Genomic DNA, 16,979 nt, shown 5'->3' with positions numbered 1-16,979 from the left:
ATATATTTCCAAGATTTAACCGACATGATCCATAATTAGAATCTGACATATAGGTTTAGGACCAAAATCGATCATCTCATATTTTTTTTAGTTTTATGTTTTGATTACAAAAAATCAATTTAATTTTCTTGCTCTTCCTTTTCCCTGTGCAACAATCACACTATTATTTTACAGTTTACACGTAAAGACATTTTTTTTTTTAATCCCTTTCATTCTCTCCCCACAGTGCCCTTCTTTCAAAGTCACTGTTTCAAACGAAGTACGTACTAGGTTAAAATGAAACAAATTGCATGCTCTCCTAGTAAAGTACTCCACGAGGCCATCTGAAAGAGGCAAGAGCGTTTGATCTCAAATTTTGACCGACTTTAATTAAGGATAGAATAGCTTGGCAAAAAGAAGCTCATTCCAAGTATCTTGAAGACCAGGCAGACACCAATGCACGCAATCAGCATAGCTAACAGGGTTTGCTAACTGTTCAGGAGTTAATGGGCTCCATTGCTTCTTGTAGATTGAAGTGTGGGCGTCTTTGCGATAACTTGAGAGTTGAGTGATGTTGAGAAATGTAATGGGAAACTTCGATTTATCGAATACTTCTCCTATCACTTGCATTATGCTTCTCCGGCAATCTGAGCCCCAATAATTGGGATCTTCAATCAGAGTTGTCTCATTGTAACAGTTGAGACCTGGTTCACCTCCCCAGTCTATGCTCCTGAGCACAAAATATTAGCGCAATACTATAAACGCCAACCAGTATATTAATGAATGATTCCTACATATATATTCCTATATGTTTTCACGAGCTATATATATATATATATATGCTATTTTTGTGCCTATCATATAAAAATAAAGAAAGAATAACTGAATCAAGATTTGATACGTTGAATAGTTATTAATTACTTTGCATGAGAAGGCGACATGCTAGTGAAGAAGACCCTTGTCTTCTTAGGGTTCATATTCTTCCGCACCCATCTCAACATACTTTTCATTGCCATTCGATAAGCATCCTCAGTTGACACCTCTACAATATCTTTCACTTCATCATCGAAAGATCCCAGCCTGAGAATTTTAAACCATTAATTAGAACAAGATTAATTAGGAAGGGGGAATTCATGAAAAAAGTATTTCTTTCGGAACAAGAACTAACAATATCTTCATCTTCAAGCCCGTCATCCACCAAAGATAGGTATTGAATACTAGTATATCAGCACCTTTCCAATGTCGGCCATGCTTATTGATTGATCCTTTCTTAACAATCCTATCAGATATCCTATGAACAACAGCATTATCTGAGTTTGATTCAAGAAGAAATGGCGCCCAATAGAACTCGATTGTGGTATTGTAATCCTAAATTTTGGGAATCAAAAAGGAAAAAAAAAAATTAAAAAAAGAAAGAAGAAAGGAACGATATTTAGATAACAATAGAGCAAAATGTGAACACTGGAGATCGAAATAAATATAAATTAAAAGTAGGAATTGAATGTCACCTTAGCTGTGAAAACGGTCAATGAATCAAAAGTTTCCATGGATTTGGCACCCTTGGGTATAATTGAATGAAGAAGACAAACAAATGAAACATATTGACCCCGATTCAATGAATCTCCGACGAACATCATTCTTTTTCCTCGGAGTGTCTCCAGCATCAATGTGGCATTGAAACTATGTATTATAAAATTCAGAAAGGAACATTACATGCAATACATTAGTGGAAAAGAAAAGTATAATTCAACATATATAAAACTCCTTGGAAATTGTATGTATTTCATTGGATTAGTTAATTAAAGGACTTGCAAGTGCTTAATTCTAAGACCACTCGTTCAAATGATCAAATTCAAAAAGTAACACAGGACCGGTATAATGAACGCGACCAGAAAAAAACAAATTGAAAGATTATTGAAAGATTCATTTTAAACCTATTTTCTTTGCCATCTTTAAGATTTCGACTCATGGCCGAGGAACAAAAACCTCAGACAGGTCCGGACTGGATTATCGAAATCTTGATTTTGGGCTCCTATAGAATGGAAAACATTTTCGTTGAACGTATGGCGGGCCATGCCGACAAGCCCATCTATTGGCTGAAAATAATTTAGGTAAAACTAGAATAGAAGGGCCCGCACTATCATGACCGACACTGGCTGAAGCCTGACTTTGTGTCCCACTTCTGGCGGAACTCCGTCGTACATGCGACGTACACCGTCACACGGACAGGTGGGAGAGAGGGGCGTACTTCCGTTAAAGTAAGTGTGCTGGCTGATGTTTTTTAGTCGTGCATCTTCTACCTATTAATTTCCACGAATTTACCATGGAAATCAACGGTATAATCAACGGTGATTAATTTCCATGAATTTACCATGTAACTACAGTTGATTACACGGCCATATGTAGGTAAAGTATATACCTATTAATTTCCATAAAGTAAAGAAGCATATATCTGAGATTTCAACGGTATATGATTCTTTAATTATACGGCCATATATAATTAATGTATTTTTCTTTCACAAAAACGACATTTGTCTGATCTATTAGAACGCACGTACGTTGGTTGTGTTTACAAACCAAGTACGTACGTGCCTTCAGTTTCAGACAAGATCACGATGATAAGCATTTTGTTTTCCTCAATAATTTTTAAAAAAAAAATGCTGTTTAATTAATTTGTGCCTTAATCGTTGAAGATTTTGAACCGTTTTAAAGTTATCAACAAGATTGTCGTTAATATTTTTGAACAGACCTGGGAAGAGAGCAATCATGAGGTTGCCATCTCCAATACTGATAATCCTTCTGGGGCCGTCCATGCTCCTGGCAGGTCAACTGTGGCTGTATATACGGACACTCCGACTCTTGGTAAAGAGGCCGAGTCGACTCGTCCAAAACCCACCTCCCGCTGAACACATCACACCCCTCCTCGGTCTTACCTAAGGCGAACGGCAACTTCTTCCACTTCTTCTCTAACCCCAAAACACACGAAAAAAAAGGAAAAAGAAAAAAGAAACCCAACTCGTTAGTGAAAAGCTCAAGTTTCTGAACATCAATGGCATCAGTTTTTACTCACCGGTTCTGGTGGAGGGTTGGTATCGGTAAGAGCCGAGTTGGAGTGGCTGGCTGAAGAGGCAAATGAAATCCTCGCCGTAGAGAACGGCGACGAAAACAATGAAAGATAGTAAGGTGACAAGGTAGGGAAAGATACGAGCCTTCCGGAGAACAGAGGAAGCCAAGAGCGGTGGCTTCATTTGTTTGTATGTATGCGTATGAAAGTCTCTGTTGGGTGCCTGATCTGATGAGGGCTAACATGTTGCTATGCTTAATAAATATAGGAACCATGTAGGTTGGAGATGTCAATGGTATGTTGGCATGCATGTGTTTCAGCTTAATATAAAGTTTATAAAAACGCTAACTATTTGTTATGCACATCATGATCTCCATCTTAACCTTACAGGTACTTAATGGTAATTGACACGCAAAGACATGCCATCTCGCTCGTGTGTATAATATATGCTCTGTAAAATCATTACATTTGTTAAAGTACATTAATACATTCTTGTTTTTAATTGAGTAAATCTGAGCGTTTTCATTTTCGAGTAAAAAGAACCCAGATTGGCATATATGCTTGCTAGAATTTCTCAGTTGGATATATATATATATATATATATATTTATTACATTATTCTATGTGAGAAACGTTAATGATCATATAACAAAATGAATTTAAGGCATTAATGATTTTTTCTTGCTTTTTGACTTGTCACAGACTCAAATGCATTATGACTCGAGAGTATTTTGGTAAATGACACAGAAATCAATTCCCATATTAGAGCTTTGGAAGAAAAAGAAAAAGGAAAAACGAAAAAGGAAATACTGCCTTTAAATTATTAGAATGAAAGGCGTGATGAAGAAGGGTAGTGGGTGATTGATGGTGATCTGGGAGGTTATAATGTCGCTTGGCTTTGAAGGTAAGACTCATGTCTTGGTTACAAACATTGCGAATCAAACTGCCTTAAAATATAAAATCAAATGATAAGTTTTAGACTAAAAAAAAAAAGCTAACAAATATTATTGAAATATAAAAAGAAATTTAGGTAGAAGAGCGTTGGGGTATTTGGTAACATTTCAGTTTCAGTTGGTTGGCACTCATCACCTGCTCCCCCTCCATTTGCCCGAATATCGATCCTTACTGGAAACAAATAGGACAGCTGATAATCGGATGCACAATAGAGATTGATCAACCAAATTCATTAGTTTAACTGAATATTAATTATTGGAAAAAGCTATTATGCCGTTTGGGTTTGACCGTTGGTCATTTTTTTTTTTTTACTTAGTGATTAAAAAAGTGATTTTAAATATATTGGTGTAATTTTTTTTTATTTAATAATTAAAAAAATGTGAAAAAAAAAACCAACTAGACAGCACGTCCAGCAGTATGATCTAGGCGGCATAGTAGCCGCTCCCTTAATTATTATCTAACTATTGTTAATTTATTTTTTTATTTTGTATTTTATTTTGTGTAAGAGAGATGCTGCCCCTGCTTTGAAACCTTTCAAGTGGTCGTTCTTAAAAATTTCGCACCCGTCGTTATCCCATCCACATTATTATATGATTCCCTTATAAAATAAGATGGGGACATCACTTTGGTTCTTTTGATGTTTTTTTTCTCATCCTTTTTCTAAAAAATGCGCACAAATATATATATATATATATATATACACACACATATATATGTACATAATTATATGTCGTTTGTCAGTGATAGTTAATTTATTGATAAGCGAAGGTAACAGAAGGAAAACGTGGAGCCAGAGCATAGATTGGGCTAATGCATGTGATGGCCTGTAATATGTGCACTGATGTGGAAAGAGGAAGTATGTTTGCTATAGATATCCAATTCCCCACCAATCCTACAGCCATGCTCATGCTCTAATTAAAGCTTTGATTGTTGTTATGCCTTTACAATATGATGGATAGCTACTCCAGTTCTTCCTCGTATCAAGTGCAAAACCTTCTAGGTTTGGCTAAAGAGTCCCAATGCGTTATTCTGTTTTACTTGCATTATAATTTATAACTAGAGGAAGCCCCTCATACATCATGCACATTTAAGATAACTTGAGCAGGTAATCTCCACCCAAAACGTTTGTCCTCGCAAGCCCTTTCACCTTCTCAACACGACTTAACATAGCCATTGTTGCTGGTGTCGGTTCATAGGAGTGAGTAGAAAGCCAAACACATAAGAAGAATATTTTTCAATCAGGTATGCCGTATGTTTTCCTTGTTTTGGTTCTTCTTACTTTTCTCAAAAAAAAAATGTCTTCCTCGTTTTGGATCTCTCATTGATGAACGAAAAAGGCACAGCCAGATATTTCCTCCTCTGGCGATTTATTTCGGTAGCGTTTGAATCTTTTGGCTCATTTTATTAGGAGGTGACAACTTCATGGAAATTGAAGTTACCCTCAACCATCCATCCAAAAGGCATACGCGCGCGCGCGCACACTTGTTCTTTTGGAGAAATTTAATTTAATTCTAATTATCACTCATTTTATAATATGATCACCAAACTGTCAAGTTATCATTTTACCCTCTAAAGAACCACTTCCCGTAATTTTCATCATCTTCTTTTAAGATTCAGCTGTAAAATCATGTCATGTCATTTATATTTTATCCATCTAACCTAAATTGTAACATATATTTCAAACTGGGAGGCAAAGTAACAACTTTGGTAGTCGATGGTTAAATTGCAGAAGGTGTGGAAGTTCGTGGGCTAAAGTGTATTTTTTTTTTCCCCCTTTTTAATCACTAGAGTTTATACAATTTTTAATTTATTTTTTTGGTACGAGACATAAATCTTTTGCGAAATTTCTTCCAATCAATTGTAGATACAAGTTTAGAAATAACAAGGTGTGTAAATTAAGGTCATGAGAAAAACATTACGTTCAAAATGCTAAACAAAAGCTAAGAAAATTTATAGCGCCATTTATGGTCAACTTTGATTACAATTGAATATCTCTTATGAGAAACACCGGGATGGAAAAGTTACCAGAAAGAGCCAGCATTACGGTGGTTTATGTCAAGCAATAGTCCTAATTCTGCCGCAGATGAAAAGAGATCCTCTCCATCGAAGCCATTGGAATTTGCCGGCAGGTCACTATCCAAAAACTGACCAATACGTTGCACTTGTCCGTTGAATGTTCATGGCAGAGCTGAGATGATAGAATATGAAATCTCCAGTAGAATCCTAAATGGAAAATGTATATTATCAGAAGTTGACCCGAGAATAGGAGTTCCGATGGCCCTGAGAAGGTCCCCTAACTTTCTGCACCATAGATGCAAACGAACTCTGCAGAGAGGAAAAAAGAGTACTGTAAGTTGCTTAGGGGAAAAAATCAGAGAGAACGGTTAGGTTATTAAGTAGCAAGCATTCATAAAGAATAAGAAAAAAGATCGTTTATTACAAACTTGTTCATACATGTGAGACAAAACAGTTAAAAAAAATTGAAAAATAAAAAGAGAGAAGAGAGAAAAGAAGAAGAAGCAAACAATTGAAAGAGGGGGGGGGGGGGAAGCAAACAAGTGTAGGAGTACCCGTGTTCTTTGAGGTAAACTGGCCCAGACGTCCAAGTTTGGGATAATCTGAACCGGATGAGAAATGAAGTTAACAACTGGTATCAAAACATCAAGGCAGGTTTAGATGCTTCAACTGCGCATGAAGACTACCATCCCTTTCTTATAGAGTGATAAGTATTAACGTAGTTTTACTGTCTCAGTAGTACTAAGACAACAGTGGATGATAATTTTTTGTGCATCTGGCAGCGCGCGCACACACACAGACTCGGTACCGCATACATACATGCATAAGCAAAATATGTGGCAAAATCATGCATTAATATGTATTTACATGCATAACAAGAAGAACCGGTTAAGAAAGATAACATACATCTATTCCACGAACTCCAAGGAAGAAATATCGATAAATTGTACCGGCCAGAAAATACCCTCCAAAAAGGCACAACACACTGAACCACAGCAATAAAATGATCAATATGACTCCTTAAAATATTGTAGGGATCACCAAAAATCTGTGTATGAGTAAAATTAAACGCTTATGAGAAGCATGCTAAAAACCTACATGGTTATGAAGGTTCCAAACCAACCCCACCCTTTCCCATGAAATTGGACAATCTTGGCGCAACCAGAAGGATGCCTCATCATCGTAGCCTGTCAGAGAAATGAACCTCAATCACTTTGAATCATGGATGTATACATGATTAATCTACTTTCAAATGTCTAGAAAACATTTGCCAGTAAAAGATGTTGAGATCCATAACTGCATTAAACTACATACAGCAATAAATAGATCACTTGATTTCCTCTCATCCTGCCCCCTTCCCCCTCTCCAACATCACCACATGTTATAACAACATTTTCCTTCCATTTCACATTAATCATGATTCAGCCGGGACACAAGAACACAGATTTATTAGTAATCAAATAATGAATTGGACACTTCTTCAGTCCTGAGTTTGCATATCATCCCAAGCATAGTGATTTTCTTTCTTTTCTATTCTTATTTGATTTGCAATTGATTGGTTCAGTCCAAAAAAATATGGTTGGCAACGAACTCACTGAAGCCTTGAAGCCTAAAGACACTTACAAAATCAGGTGATAGTTTATCAACATGAAGAAACCAGGTGGAACGGACTCAGAAATCTACATGAAACATGCCTATTTTTTTATAAGTTGAATGAAATACAACAATTTATTAGTCATCTCCCCAACATTGGCCAAAAAAGGGTGCCAGTAAGTCCCAGTTGAAACATGTGGCGTTCAACTCTAGTTATAGGTTGCTTGTAGCATCTAACACATTGAAACAGTACTTGCAAGGAGATATTGGTACCACCATTACAAACATTTTCAGATCGTATAATAAGTTCATTTTCCTTGTATTTCAGAGTTAAAGTTCAACAGTCAAGACCATCAGAGCTAATAAATATGGATCCAGCTAAAGCAGAAAACAGAAGGCCAAAGAACTACAGTGTACAGCCCAGAGTGTGGAGAAAAGCATCATATTCTAACGAATTATTCATATAATCATTACCGAGTATTCAGACACAGGAATAGCCCAATAAACTTCAAAACTATTCTATTAAGTTCTCATTGTGCCACATTTATCAAAGGTCCTCTCAAATATTGTTAATAACCGAAAATGAATCACTATCTCAAGAGCAGCTTTTATTTTATTAGTAATCTATATACACGCCTGATGGGTCTTGAACCCATGAATTTAACCTCCATCCTGTTCTCATGGGACGTCTAGGAGCCATTTTATTTAGAGTTCATCACCATTGTGTAAAAAAACAATATCAATGATGTAGAATGTGCACATACATTTGTGCACATGAGCGCGTGCATGCATACAGAGATGACAATGTTTATGTTCAAGGAAGCAGGTGATGTGATGTTAAAAACCAATCTTTTCAAATAATATAAAGGAATAAGTATGAATGCAATAAAAGTTTTTTCTAGGGTTCCAAGCACTCACATAATCACAGGTTCCTAATTTCTCCAGTGAATTTGGTCCCTGAAATAGAAATATGAAAAATGACATGAACATGATATGTAAACACCCAAGAAAATGCAATCAACCTCAGGATACTAATAGAACAAGAACCCCACCTGAAAAGCATTTGAATCACAAATAACAGACACAGAGAGTGAACAGTTGAGCTCTGCACCAGTCTTGGACATCTTAACGATGACACCAGCATGGGGATTCTTTTTATCTGCAATATTTTTAAACCGTTTATACCTCTAAGTTAACTCACAAACAGAAGCATGCTATGAAATGATTTACACCATAGCATCTAGGACACTATAACAAGCAAGGCTAACCAAGCAACATAATTAACAAGAGGAGATTATTCTTATTCTGGATGAGGTCACTAAATAAGCTTACCAATGATTTTAATGTCAGTACTTGAGGCATGACCAATGGTAGTGCAGACATGGTAACCTGCATTTAGAACATGATTCTATTAGAAAAATAAGAACTATCACCCAAGATAACCTACAGTTGAAGGATAAAGACGCTTAAATTCTTTTTTTTTTTTTTTAATTAGCGGGAAAGGCCCTTCATTAGGCAACGGTTTTGCTTATCTATATGTGTGTGTGTGTGTTTTATAGAACAGTTCAACTGATTCCGGCAGCACCACTGCACCAACATGGAAATGAAATTTCCTGCCCTTTTTTATGTGGAAAAAAAAAAAATGCAAAGCCTTTTCTGCTTTCCAATCTGCCACGAACCACCCTGGCTAGAGCAATGCTTCATCTCCTCTCAGTTAGAGATATTATAATGACTAACAAATCCCAAAGTAAAAATTTCACAGCTAAGGTAGAGACATCATAATAAGCAATAATAAAACCTTAAGTTATGAATAACCTTTCCCCCAACCACTAACCCAAGCACTCGGAAACCAAAACCAACCCTTCCAGAAGAGGATTGACAAAATAAACCTCCCCAAGTGAGGATCTCATTGACCTAACCACCCCTCAAAATTTCCCATTATGCACACTATTCCTCTCAATTCATGTTTACCACCAACAAGGGAACATCAGCCACCAAGATGAAAAAGATTAGGAGAAGGTCGTTTTGACACAAACCTAAATCCTTTTTTTAATCGGTAACACAACCCTAAATCCTAATATGGTGAAATGAGAGATGTAAGAGCAAATATCAAGTATCTGCAACAAATTCTGGACTCCCATTTCAAATAACATCTCATACTTGCATAAGACATTCACTTCCATTCTCACACCTATTTCCATATCATGAACAACTTTCTCCAGTTAATAAATTAGTAAATCTGTAGTTAAGTCAGAGGCTGCAAAGCCTCAGACAACAATTACCTCCTCTATTGTTCACCACGAGGGCACTACAATCCATGCCACAACGTGATGGCCCTCCACAGTCCTACAAATAAGCAGGAAACACTGTAAGAATCTCTAATTGTAAACATATTACTATCTTGGTAAACTGGCAGACTAATAAAGCACGTTGGAATTAATTTATAAAAATAAAATAAAAAGCTCACTGGAATGAGAAAAATATCGCATCCCATCTATCATATTAATTCCAAGAAATACTCAACTAAAGCTTCCTAGTATCGAGTACCCTCTAACTGTAACAATTACATCACAATCTATACATCCAAAATCTGCTCCAAAACCATTATTGTTTATGATCTAAGATTAACAAATTTAGCTTCAATTTCATTTAGTTTGCATTATTTAAAGCGATTAAATAGAAGTCACATTTCCTATAAACACCTTATCTCTTTGGTCCTTAAAAGGAGATACATGAAAACATAGAACTCCCCCCCAACCTAAAAAAGGGACAAGAGTGAGTATTGAGTAACCTAGTAAGAAAAACTGACCACATCTCAAAATAGGGCAACAAAAATTATAACTGTACCATATGAATGAGCATACCATAAGTTACTTAAGATAGATAGGGTATATAATTAGCCATTCTATCATGGTAAACAAAAAAGGAATTAGTAGGATTTGAGAAACATTTACCCAGCAGTCAACACATTTAGGCAGGTCATGATTGAAAATCATTCCATCGCAGAGCTGCTCCACACACCATAAAAGAAACTAAATAGTGAATAGACTTTAAATGAAACATATCGAGCATAATTGCTTTTAAGAGATCATCATGATAATGAAAGGTGTGCAGTGAGTTTTAATTCACAGTTGACAGCCTCACTGGAGTCCAATGCAGGATTAATGCATCTGAACCCACAATTAGTGAGCTTGTTGCCTGCAAGTCATTTCCTGTTCTCCAACTTAGCTAAAAAAAAAACAAGCCTTCTATTTACACCATTGCAGACGAGCTTGAAATAGCAATAGTGTTTAGTGTTGACACCTTGAGAAATTAGGCCAAAAGAGTGACCCCTGAATAAATTAAATGGCAAGGGAAGTACTTCGCATACAAAGAAACAAAATGTAACCTGATGGGGCCAACCTGAAACCAAACCACAGTCTCATTTACAGCCGCTTTGTAAAACCTGCATGAAAAACTATTATAAACAAAACTAACAAATAATTTGTTAAAGAATACCAGCAGAGTACATCCATACATCATAATCAATGGCACAGTGGATGCAAATACGAAAAACAAAGTGCCTTTTTTTGCTCTCCTTGACGGGCTGTAAAGCTTAACGTTCAAATCTTCTTCCACCATAACCAATTTTCGCTCCACTACTATTCGAAACCCAAAGTTAAACAGCTCTCGTCCATCAGATTCAGAACGTCGGCCTTACCGTGCTAAACTACTTAACAAAATAGTGGAAACAGATTTCTGTATCAATGATTGCTCGAATTTTATTTCGCATAAAACATACATGTTGAGCATAATTAGAACGGAAATCCCTCAACGTTTAAACACAAAAATAAAATTTCTTCCACAACCCACATACGAAAGGACCAACTAAATTTCACTTAAAATCCCACGAATGGCATTCCAATAATTTAATAAAAATGAAAATTCATTGATATCAAGAAGAAAACGATGAAGAACGAGCTATATCCAGATCAAGAAGAGAAATTTTCGAAAGAGAGAGTACCCATCTTCGCTGAGAACCCCGTGAGGAAATTCCGGAATAGGAGTGGCCAGGCTATAGTTGTAGAGCTTGTAGTTATCGATGACACTGAGTTCGCAGACAGGAGAGACCGAGTTCAGGGATGCAACTCGGTAAAGAATTGTTGAGAGAATAAAGGTAAAGGAAATAAGCCCTTTCAGAGAGTCAAATACAATTATCATCGTTCACCAAATGATTCTCTCTTTCCAATCTTAAAAAGAAAAAACAAAAGCAACTACTGCAAGCGATTCGACGGGAACATCGCAGCTCGCGAGGACGGTACGTCCGGGCAAAGTTTGCAAATGAGATGCGAGGCAATGCCACTACGGGAGGCAGGAAGCAATAGCACCTAAACTCCTACTGTCCCGGGCTGGGTCGAGCTTAAACAAATTTCTCGGATGTAATAACATATGGATCTGAGGCTAGCCCAGGGTGGGGATGGTTAAGCCTCAAGTCGGCCCTAGAAACCAAGATCAAAGATGCCCACAAGGCCCGTCAAAGGTCATTGATATGTTTAATATATTAATAAGATAAATGATATTTATAATAGTAAAATATAAAAATATCATATAATTTTTAAAAAAAAAATTATATAAATATAAAATTTATATAAAATAATAATGAATTTTTAATAATAACTTTTATTACTTTTAAAATAATTATACAATATTTACACATGATTATAAGTAATATTACTCTATTAATAAATAAACTTAAAAATAAAATGTCTTCTTTTATAAGACCTTTCCTCTGGCCTATCAGCTTCACGGCCTGGCAATCTTTGTGACGCTCCCAAATTCTCACATACAGAAATGGAAAAATCGATACGTCTGGATGATGACAATACGGGTCACCACCCTATCAACGAGTGCCAAGTGTATATACAAGCAACAAATGTGCACGAAAAAACACGTAACGGATAGCAAAGTCATAACTAAATACCATAATTTTTTTCTTAGTTTAATACAAAACTGTTCAAAACATACATAATAAAATATTACAAACTATAAATATTGTTTCAAACCAAATACAAAGCATAAACTTCAACTCAGTACTCCGGCAGAGCCACATCCTTGGACTCAGCCTCCTCCTCCTCCTCCTCGATCTCTGCATCAAAATCTACGGTACCAAAATGGTGCCGCAGGTAAGTAAAATCCAAACGCCACTAAATAAAAGCATATTAAAACTCAAACAATATACATAAAAAATGATACAAATGCACAAGACTCATAAAACCATATTTTCCCACGCACGTCAAAAGTCTCATTTATCCCCAAAAATATATTTTTTTTCAACTCACGCCAAAAGTCTCATTTGGCTCAAAACCAACTCAAACCAATATCCAATTAATCCGAATGCACCATGACCTCCCCTAGGGGTCATCCGCACACCCTGGTTCCTGTGACACACCGCGGGTAACGACCATGCGTGTGACACATAAACGAGCGATGCCAAGTTTCGCGCTCCGCGTGTTTGTAACCAAGCATCCTCTAGCCCTCGCCAGCGAAGGGCCACGGAGTCGGTATGTGAGTGTTACCATCCCACCCGCTCCCGTTATTGCACAGCGACAACTCAGAGGACGTCACTCAGTATATTATACTCCCGAATGACCAAATGAGCTCCACCGAGATAATACTTCATCCCGGCTTGGGGTCGTGATACACACGCACCCGAAAAATCTATTTACGCTAATAAAACAGGATTTTCTCGATTAAATAAAATACACGTGCATGCACCATGTAAATGCAACCTCAAAGTATAAAACAACCAACCAATCATAAATCAACAAACCAAGCAACTCCGTCCTCAATCCATTCGACCCCCAAACTCCTCAGACTCAGTCCGGAATCAACCAACCAACTAGATAATTTATTGTAAGAGCAAAATATAGTTAAATCTAAAAGTAGAGTTTAGAAAATACTTACAGCGCTATACGGTATTTTTTGAAAGCTCGTGGTGTTGCAAACGGCGGAGAAAAAGTAACGTAACAGTGTATTTTACACTGTGGCTGTGGGTAATAAATTACCCACTTTCAAACAGGGACAAACCAAGACACGAAATTAATAGGGAATGGTCTTGAAATGTTTATGAAGCTAACGGAAGTGAGTTTTAGTCGTGGGTGGCAGTGAAAGCTCCAAAAAAGGCTGAACGGAGTTGAGCTCGTGGGAGCTGCTCCGGCAACGGATCGGGGCTGGAATTGGGTGGGTTAGGTCGGCAAAAGGTAGGGGAAGAAGCTGTGAAGAGATGGTGGCTGGAAGTGAAGCGATAGCGCCGGAAACGGCAAAAAGCCGTGCGGCTTAGATGAGACGTAAGAGGTGATCGACCGACCGGATTGAGGAGATTTTTAGTGGGAGTGATCACCGACCGAAGGGGAAACTTTTGGTGGGGGTGGTGTCGACCATGCCGGCCGGCAGCAGAGGTCTGGGTGGCTAAGCCGAAACGGTGATGGGGAGAGGAGAGAGAGCTCGTGCGCGAGAGGGAGGAGGAAGAAGAAAGAAAAGAAGAAAAAAATAAAAGAAGGAAAAGAAAAAGAAAATGAAAAGAGAAAAAGGGAAAGAAAAGAAAAGAAAAGATTGGGAAAGAAAATGAGATCCAATTCTCAATTCCGGAAATCAAAAACTAATCTGTCTAAAACGATTTTAAAAACACATAAAACGACTAAAACAAATTAAACACCATATCAAATAAAATAAAAATCAATTTAAAATACAATAATTTAAAATAAAAGAGTTAATATATAATTAAATTAAAAACAACTATTTCAGTAAAAATATACGTAAAAACAGGTCATCACAATCCTAAATCTAGAGCCTTCTCACGTAATTAGTTATTAGAATAAGACTTCTGTATAAAAAAATAGAAATGCTAAGTGAATCGATAATTTGACTGATCGTAATTTGATTGATTATGTTTTCTTTTAAAATAAAATTTTAATGATTAAGGAAGTTATTATTAATAAATTTGTATATATATATATTTTTAAATATCTAAAGATGTTTGAAAAAGAGATTAAAATATGAAAAAAAAAATTTTGTGCTTATCTGTACCAATAGCAAGACTCTAAAAAGATTGCGTAGAAATAAATTTATAAATTAATGTGATTTAATAAAATCCGTTAGTTTTATTTTAAGATAAAAAAATTATAATATAACATATATCTTAATTTATAAATTTATTTTCGTATATTCTCTTTATAGTCAAATATTTCCTTACTAAAATATGTAACTCATACGTTTTTACCTTCAGTACCGGTACGATCATATTTTATTGTCCTTGAAAATGCAACGGAGGCCGAGTGTTTATTTTGACAGCAAGCACAAGTACTATATATTTTATTATCTATAACTACATACATACATACATATATATATAATATAGTAGTGATCAACACAAAGTAGATCATCATTTATGGCCATATTACAAGAGAAACGGATACTACATTTTCATTGAAAATAGTCTTTTTAATTGTAAAATTTTGATCATTTTTCTTGCAGTGCCAAAATATAGATGGATCATATCCAACGTCTTCTAATCACTGTTGCGTATGTATTGAAAATATTATTTTGAAATGAAACTACGTATTGATGTTCAGAAAGAAGAATAAACGGTCATTAATTAGCATTGCGTAAATATTAAAATTAAGCTGGCTCCTTAATTACGTTGAAATTGATATAATTGGTCATAATGGATGCATGCATGTCGGGGTTTAATTCATGAATATTATTATGCCTGTGATTCATGAGTGGCGTTCGCACCGTCAAGGATTCAAATTAATTAATACAAGTGGGAGGTGGCATGCCCGGTCAAGACATTAATACGTACGCAGCACATGATTCAATTGGTTCTCATTGCACCAGTGTCATGGCGCGGCGGCATTCTGAGAATTTAATAATTAATAATAGCAAAAGACAAGTTTCTACAATTTTCAGCTAGAAAATTAAACTCGATCACTCAGTTCGGTTTTGTACGCGAATCATGAAACTTCTACAATAATATCATTGAAACTAGAAATAAGGGAAGCAACTAGTCAAATAAAGTTGAAAGATAATTATTATTAGGATTGAGTGTCAAATCGTATTAAAGAATTATATCTGTATCATGTCAAAATATATATATATATATTATATTATATAGATAAATTTAAATTTAACCTATTAAGTTTATCGTGTTAAAATATCAAATCATAATATAACTCATTAACATAATGAGCCGTGTCCTGTTAATCTATTTATGTAATTGATTAAATAGATTCAAAATTAACTGGTTTGATTTGATTAAATTTAATATAATTTCATATAAATGTTAAAATTAAAATATCTATAAAAATTATAAAATTAAGTATAAGTCTAAAATTACAATTCAAATAATAAAAATATCGAAATTAAATTTTTAAAATATTATATTTAGGTATAAAGGCATAATTATAACTTTAATTTTCTTAACAAATCATAACGGGTTATAACATGTCAAAACGGGTTGACCATTTATCAACCCGTTAAACAATTATGTCTTAACAGGTCAATCCGTTTTAATCCGAATCTATTAAGACTAAATCCAAATTTATTATTATCATGTCGTATTCGTATTAGATTAACAAATCGTATAACATATTTTCCCCTAATTACTATATAGGTCCTAGCTAGGATTTGACTCAGTTATATTTAATTAATATACAAGCTGATGCTGAAGCGGGACGTCACATCCTAGTTAGGACCTATATAGTTAAAATTAATTTACATAATAATTAAGATTATAAGTTTAAAATTAAATTATCTTGCAAATTAATTAATGCTATGTTATGTAATTTTATTTATATATATATTACCAAATTTTTAAAATTAGTTGCTAATTTTATTTATATTGGTGCGTTTCAAATTTTACTCTCTTTTTATCTTGATCATTTTAAATTTAACTAGGCTATTACCTTTTTCAACTTTTAGTACTTTTTGAGAGATATTTTTAATCTTAATTGATTCTTATTATATATTATATTTTTTCAACTTCATTGTAGAAGTTTGGTGTACAAAACCGAACTGGGTCAAGTTTAATTTATAGCAGAAGATTGTAGAAAAGCAGCTTTCCATTTGCTAATATTATTAAATTAATTCTCAGAATGCAGCCATGACACTGCAATGAGAAGCAATTGAAGGTGCGTGCTAGCTAGCTAGCTGCTTAATTTATATAGAATGTCTGGATACATGCATTCAACTAATTGCACTTCAACATTTCTCAAAAAAAAAAAAAAAATTGCACTTCAACATGTATTAATTTGAATCATTGACGAGATGCAAACGCGTCTAATGAATCACAAGCATAATAATATGAATCCGAGCATATTGCGTCCATTACAATTAGC

General features: G+C 35.3%; 2 protein-coding genes across 6 annotated transcripts; both read right to left on the bottom strand.

Annotated features, from left to right (window-relative positions):
- Positions 1-54: 54 nt before the first annotated feature.
- On the bottom strand, positions 55-3,336 carry LOC122292310 (protein trichome birefringence-like 33). The gene is made up of 6 exons (XM_043100583.1): positions 3,050-3,336; positions 2,729-2,945; positions 1,488-1,659; positions 1,148-1,347; positions 901-1,059; positions 55-709 (listed from the first exon to the last, which is right to left on the bottom strand). Exons 1-6 carry the CDS (start codon positions 3,225-3,227, stop codon positions 370-372), a joined length of 1,266 nt encoding a protein of 421 aa, XP_042956517.1. The 5' UTR covers positions 3,228-3,336; the 3' UTR covers positions 55-369.
- Positions 3,337-5,867: 2,531 nt separating this feature from the next.
- On the bottom strand, positions 5,868-11,976 carry LOC122292285. 5 transcript variants are annotated; one of them, XM_043100561.1, is made up of 12 exons: positions 11,609-11,752; positions 11,123-11,317; positions 11,008-11,050; positions 10,560-10,613; positions 9,888-9,951; positions 8,938-8,994; positions 8,658-8,764; positions 8,524-8,562; positions 7,111-7,199; positions 6,919-6,997; positions 6,567-6,614; positions 5,868-6,321 (listed from the first exon to the last, which is right to left on the bottom strand). In XM_043100561.1, exons 2-12 carry the CDS (start codon positions 11,224-11,226, stop codon positions 6,241-6,243), a joined length of 765 nt encoding a protein of 254 aa, XP_042956495.1. In that variant the 5' UTR covers positions 11,227-11,317; positions 11,609-11,752; the 3' UTR covers positions 5,868-6,240. The 5 variants fall into 5 exon arrangements, with proteins under 5 accessions (XP_042956495.1, XP_042956486.1, XP_042956473.1 ...); XM_043100552.1 differs by having other exon boundaries at positions 11,123-11,314; XM_043100539.1 differs by lacking the exon at positions 11,123-11,317 and having other exon boundaries at positions 11,609-11,970.
- Positions 11,977-16,979: the final 5,003 nt, after the last annotated feature.

Source organism: Carya illinoinensis, chromosome 1, assembly GCF_018687715.1.
Source record: "Carya illinoinensis cultivar Pawnee chromosome 1, C.illinoinensisPawnee_v1, whole genome shotgun sequence".
NCBI classification, from domain to species: Eukaryota; Viridiplantae; Streptophyta; class Magnoliopsida; order Fagales; family Juglandaceae; genus Carya; species Carya illinoinensis.
Note: the sequence above shows the minus strand (reverse complement) of the source record. Positions and strands in the feature narration are given on the sequence as shown.

Coding starts and splice junctions, on each gene's coding strand:
- LOC122292285 (XM_043100539.1), bottom strand. CDS start 11,805: ATGATAATTGTATTTGACTCTCTGAAAGGGCTTATTTCCTTTACCTTT. Junction 10,614..11,007: donor AGACTGTGGTTTGGTTTCAG/GTTGGCCCCATC, acceptor TGTGTGGAGCAG/CTCTGCGATGGAATGATTTT. Junction 9,952..10,559: donor CTAAATGTGTTGACTGCTGG/GTAAATGTTTCT, acceptor GCTTATTTGTAG/GACTGTGGAGGGCCATCACG.
- LOC122292310 (XM_043100583.1), bottom strand. CDS start 3,227: ATGAAGCCACCGCTCTTGGCTTCCTCTGTTCTCCGGAAGGCTCGTATC. Junction 1,660..2,728: donor CATGATTGCTCTCTTCCCAG/GTCTGTTCAAAA, acceptor TATAATACATAG/TTTCAATGCCACATTGATGC. Junction 710..900: donor ATGTCGCCTTCTCATGCAAA/GTAATTAATAAC, acceptor TTTTGTGCTCAG/GAGCATAGACTGGGGAGGTG.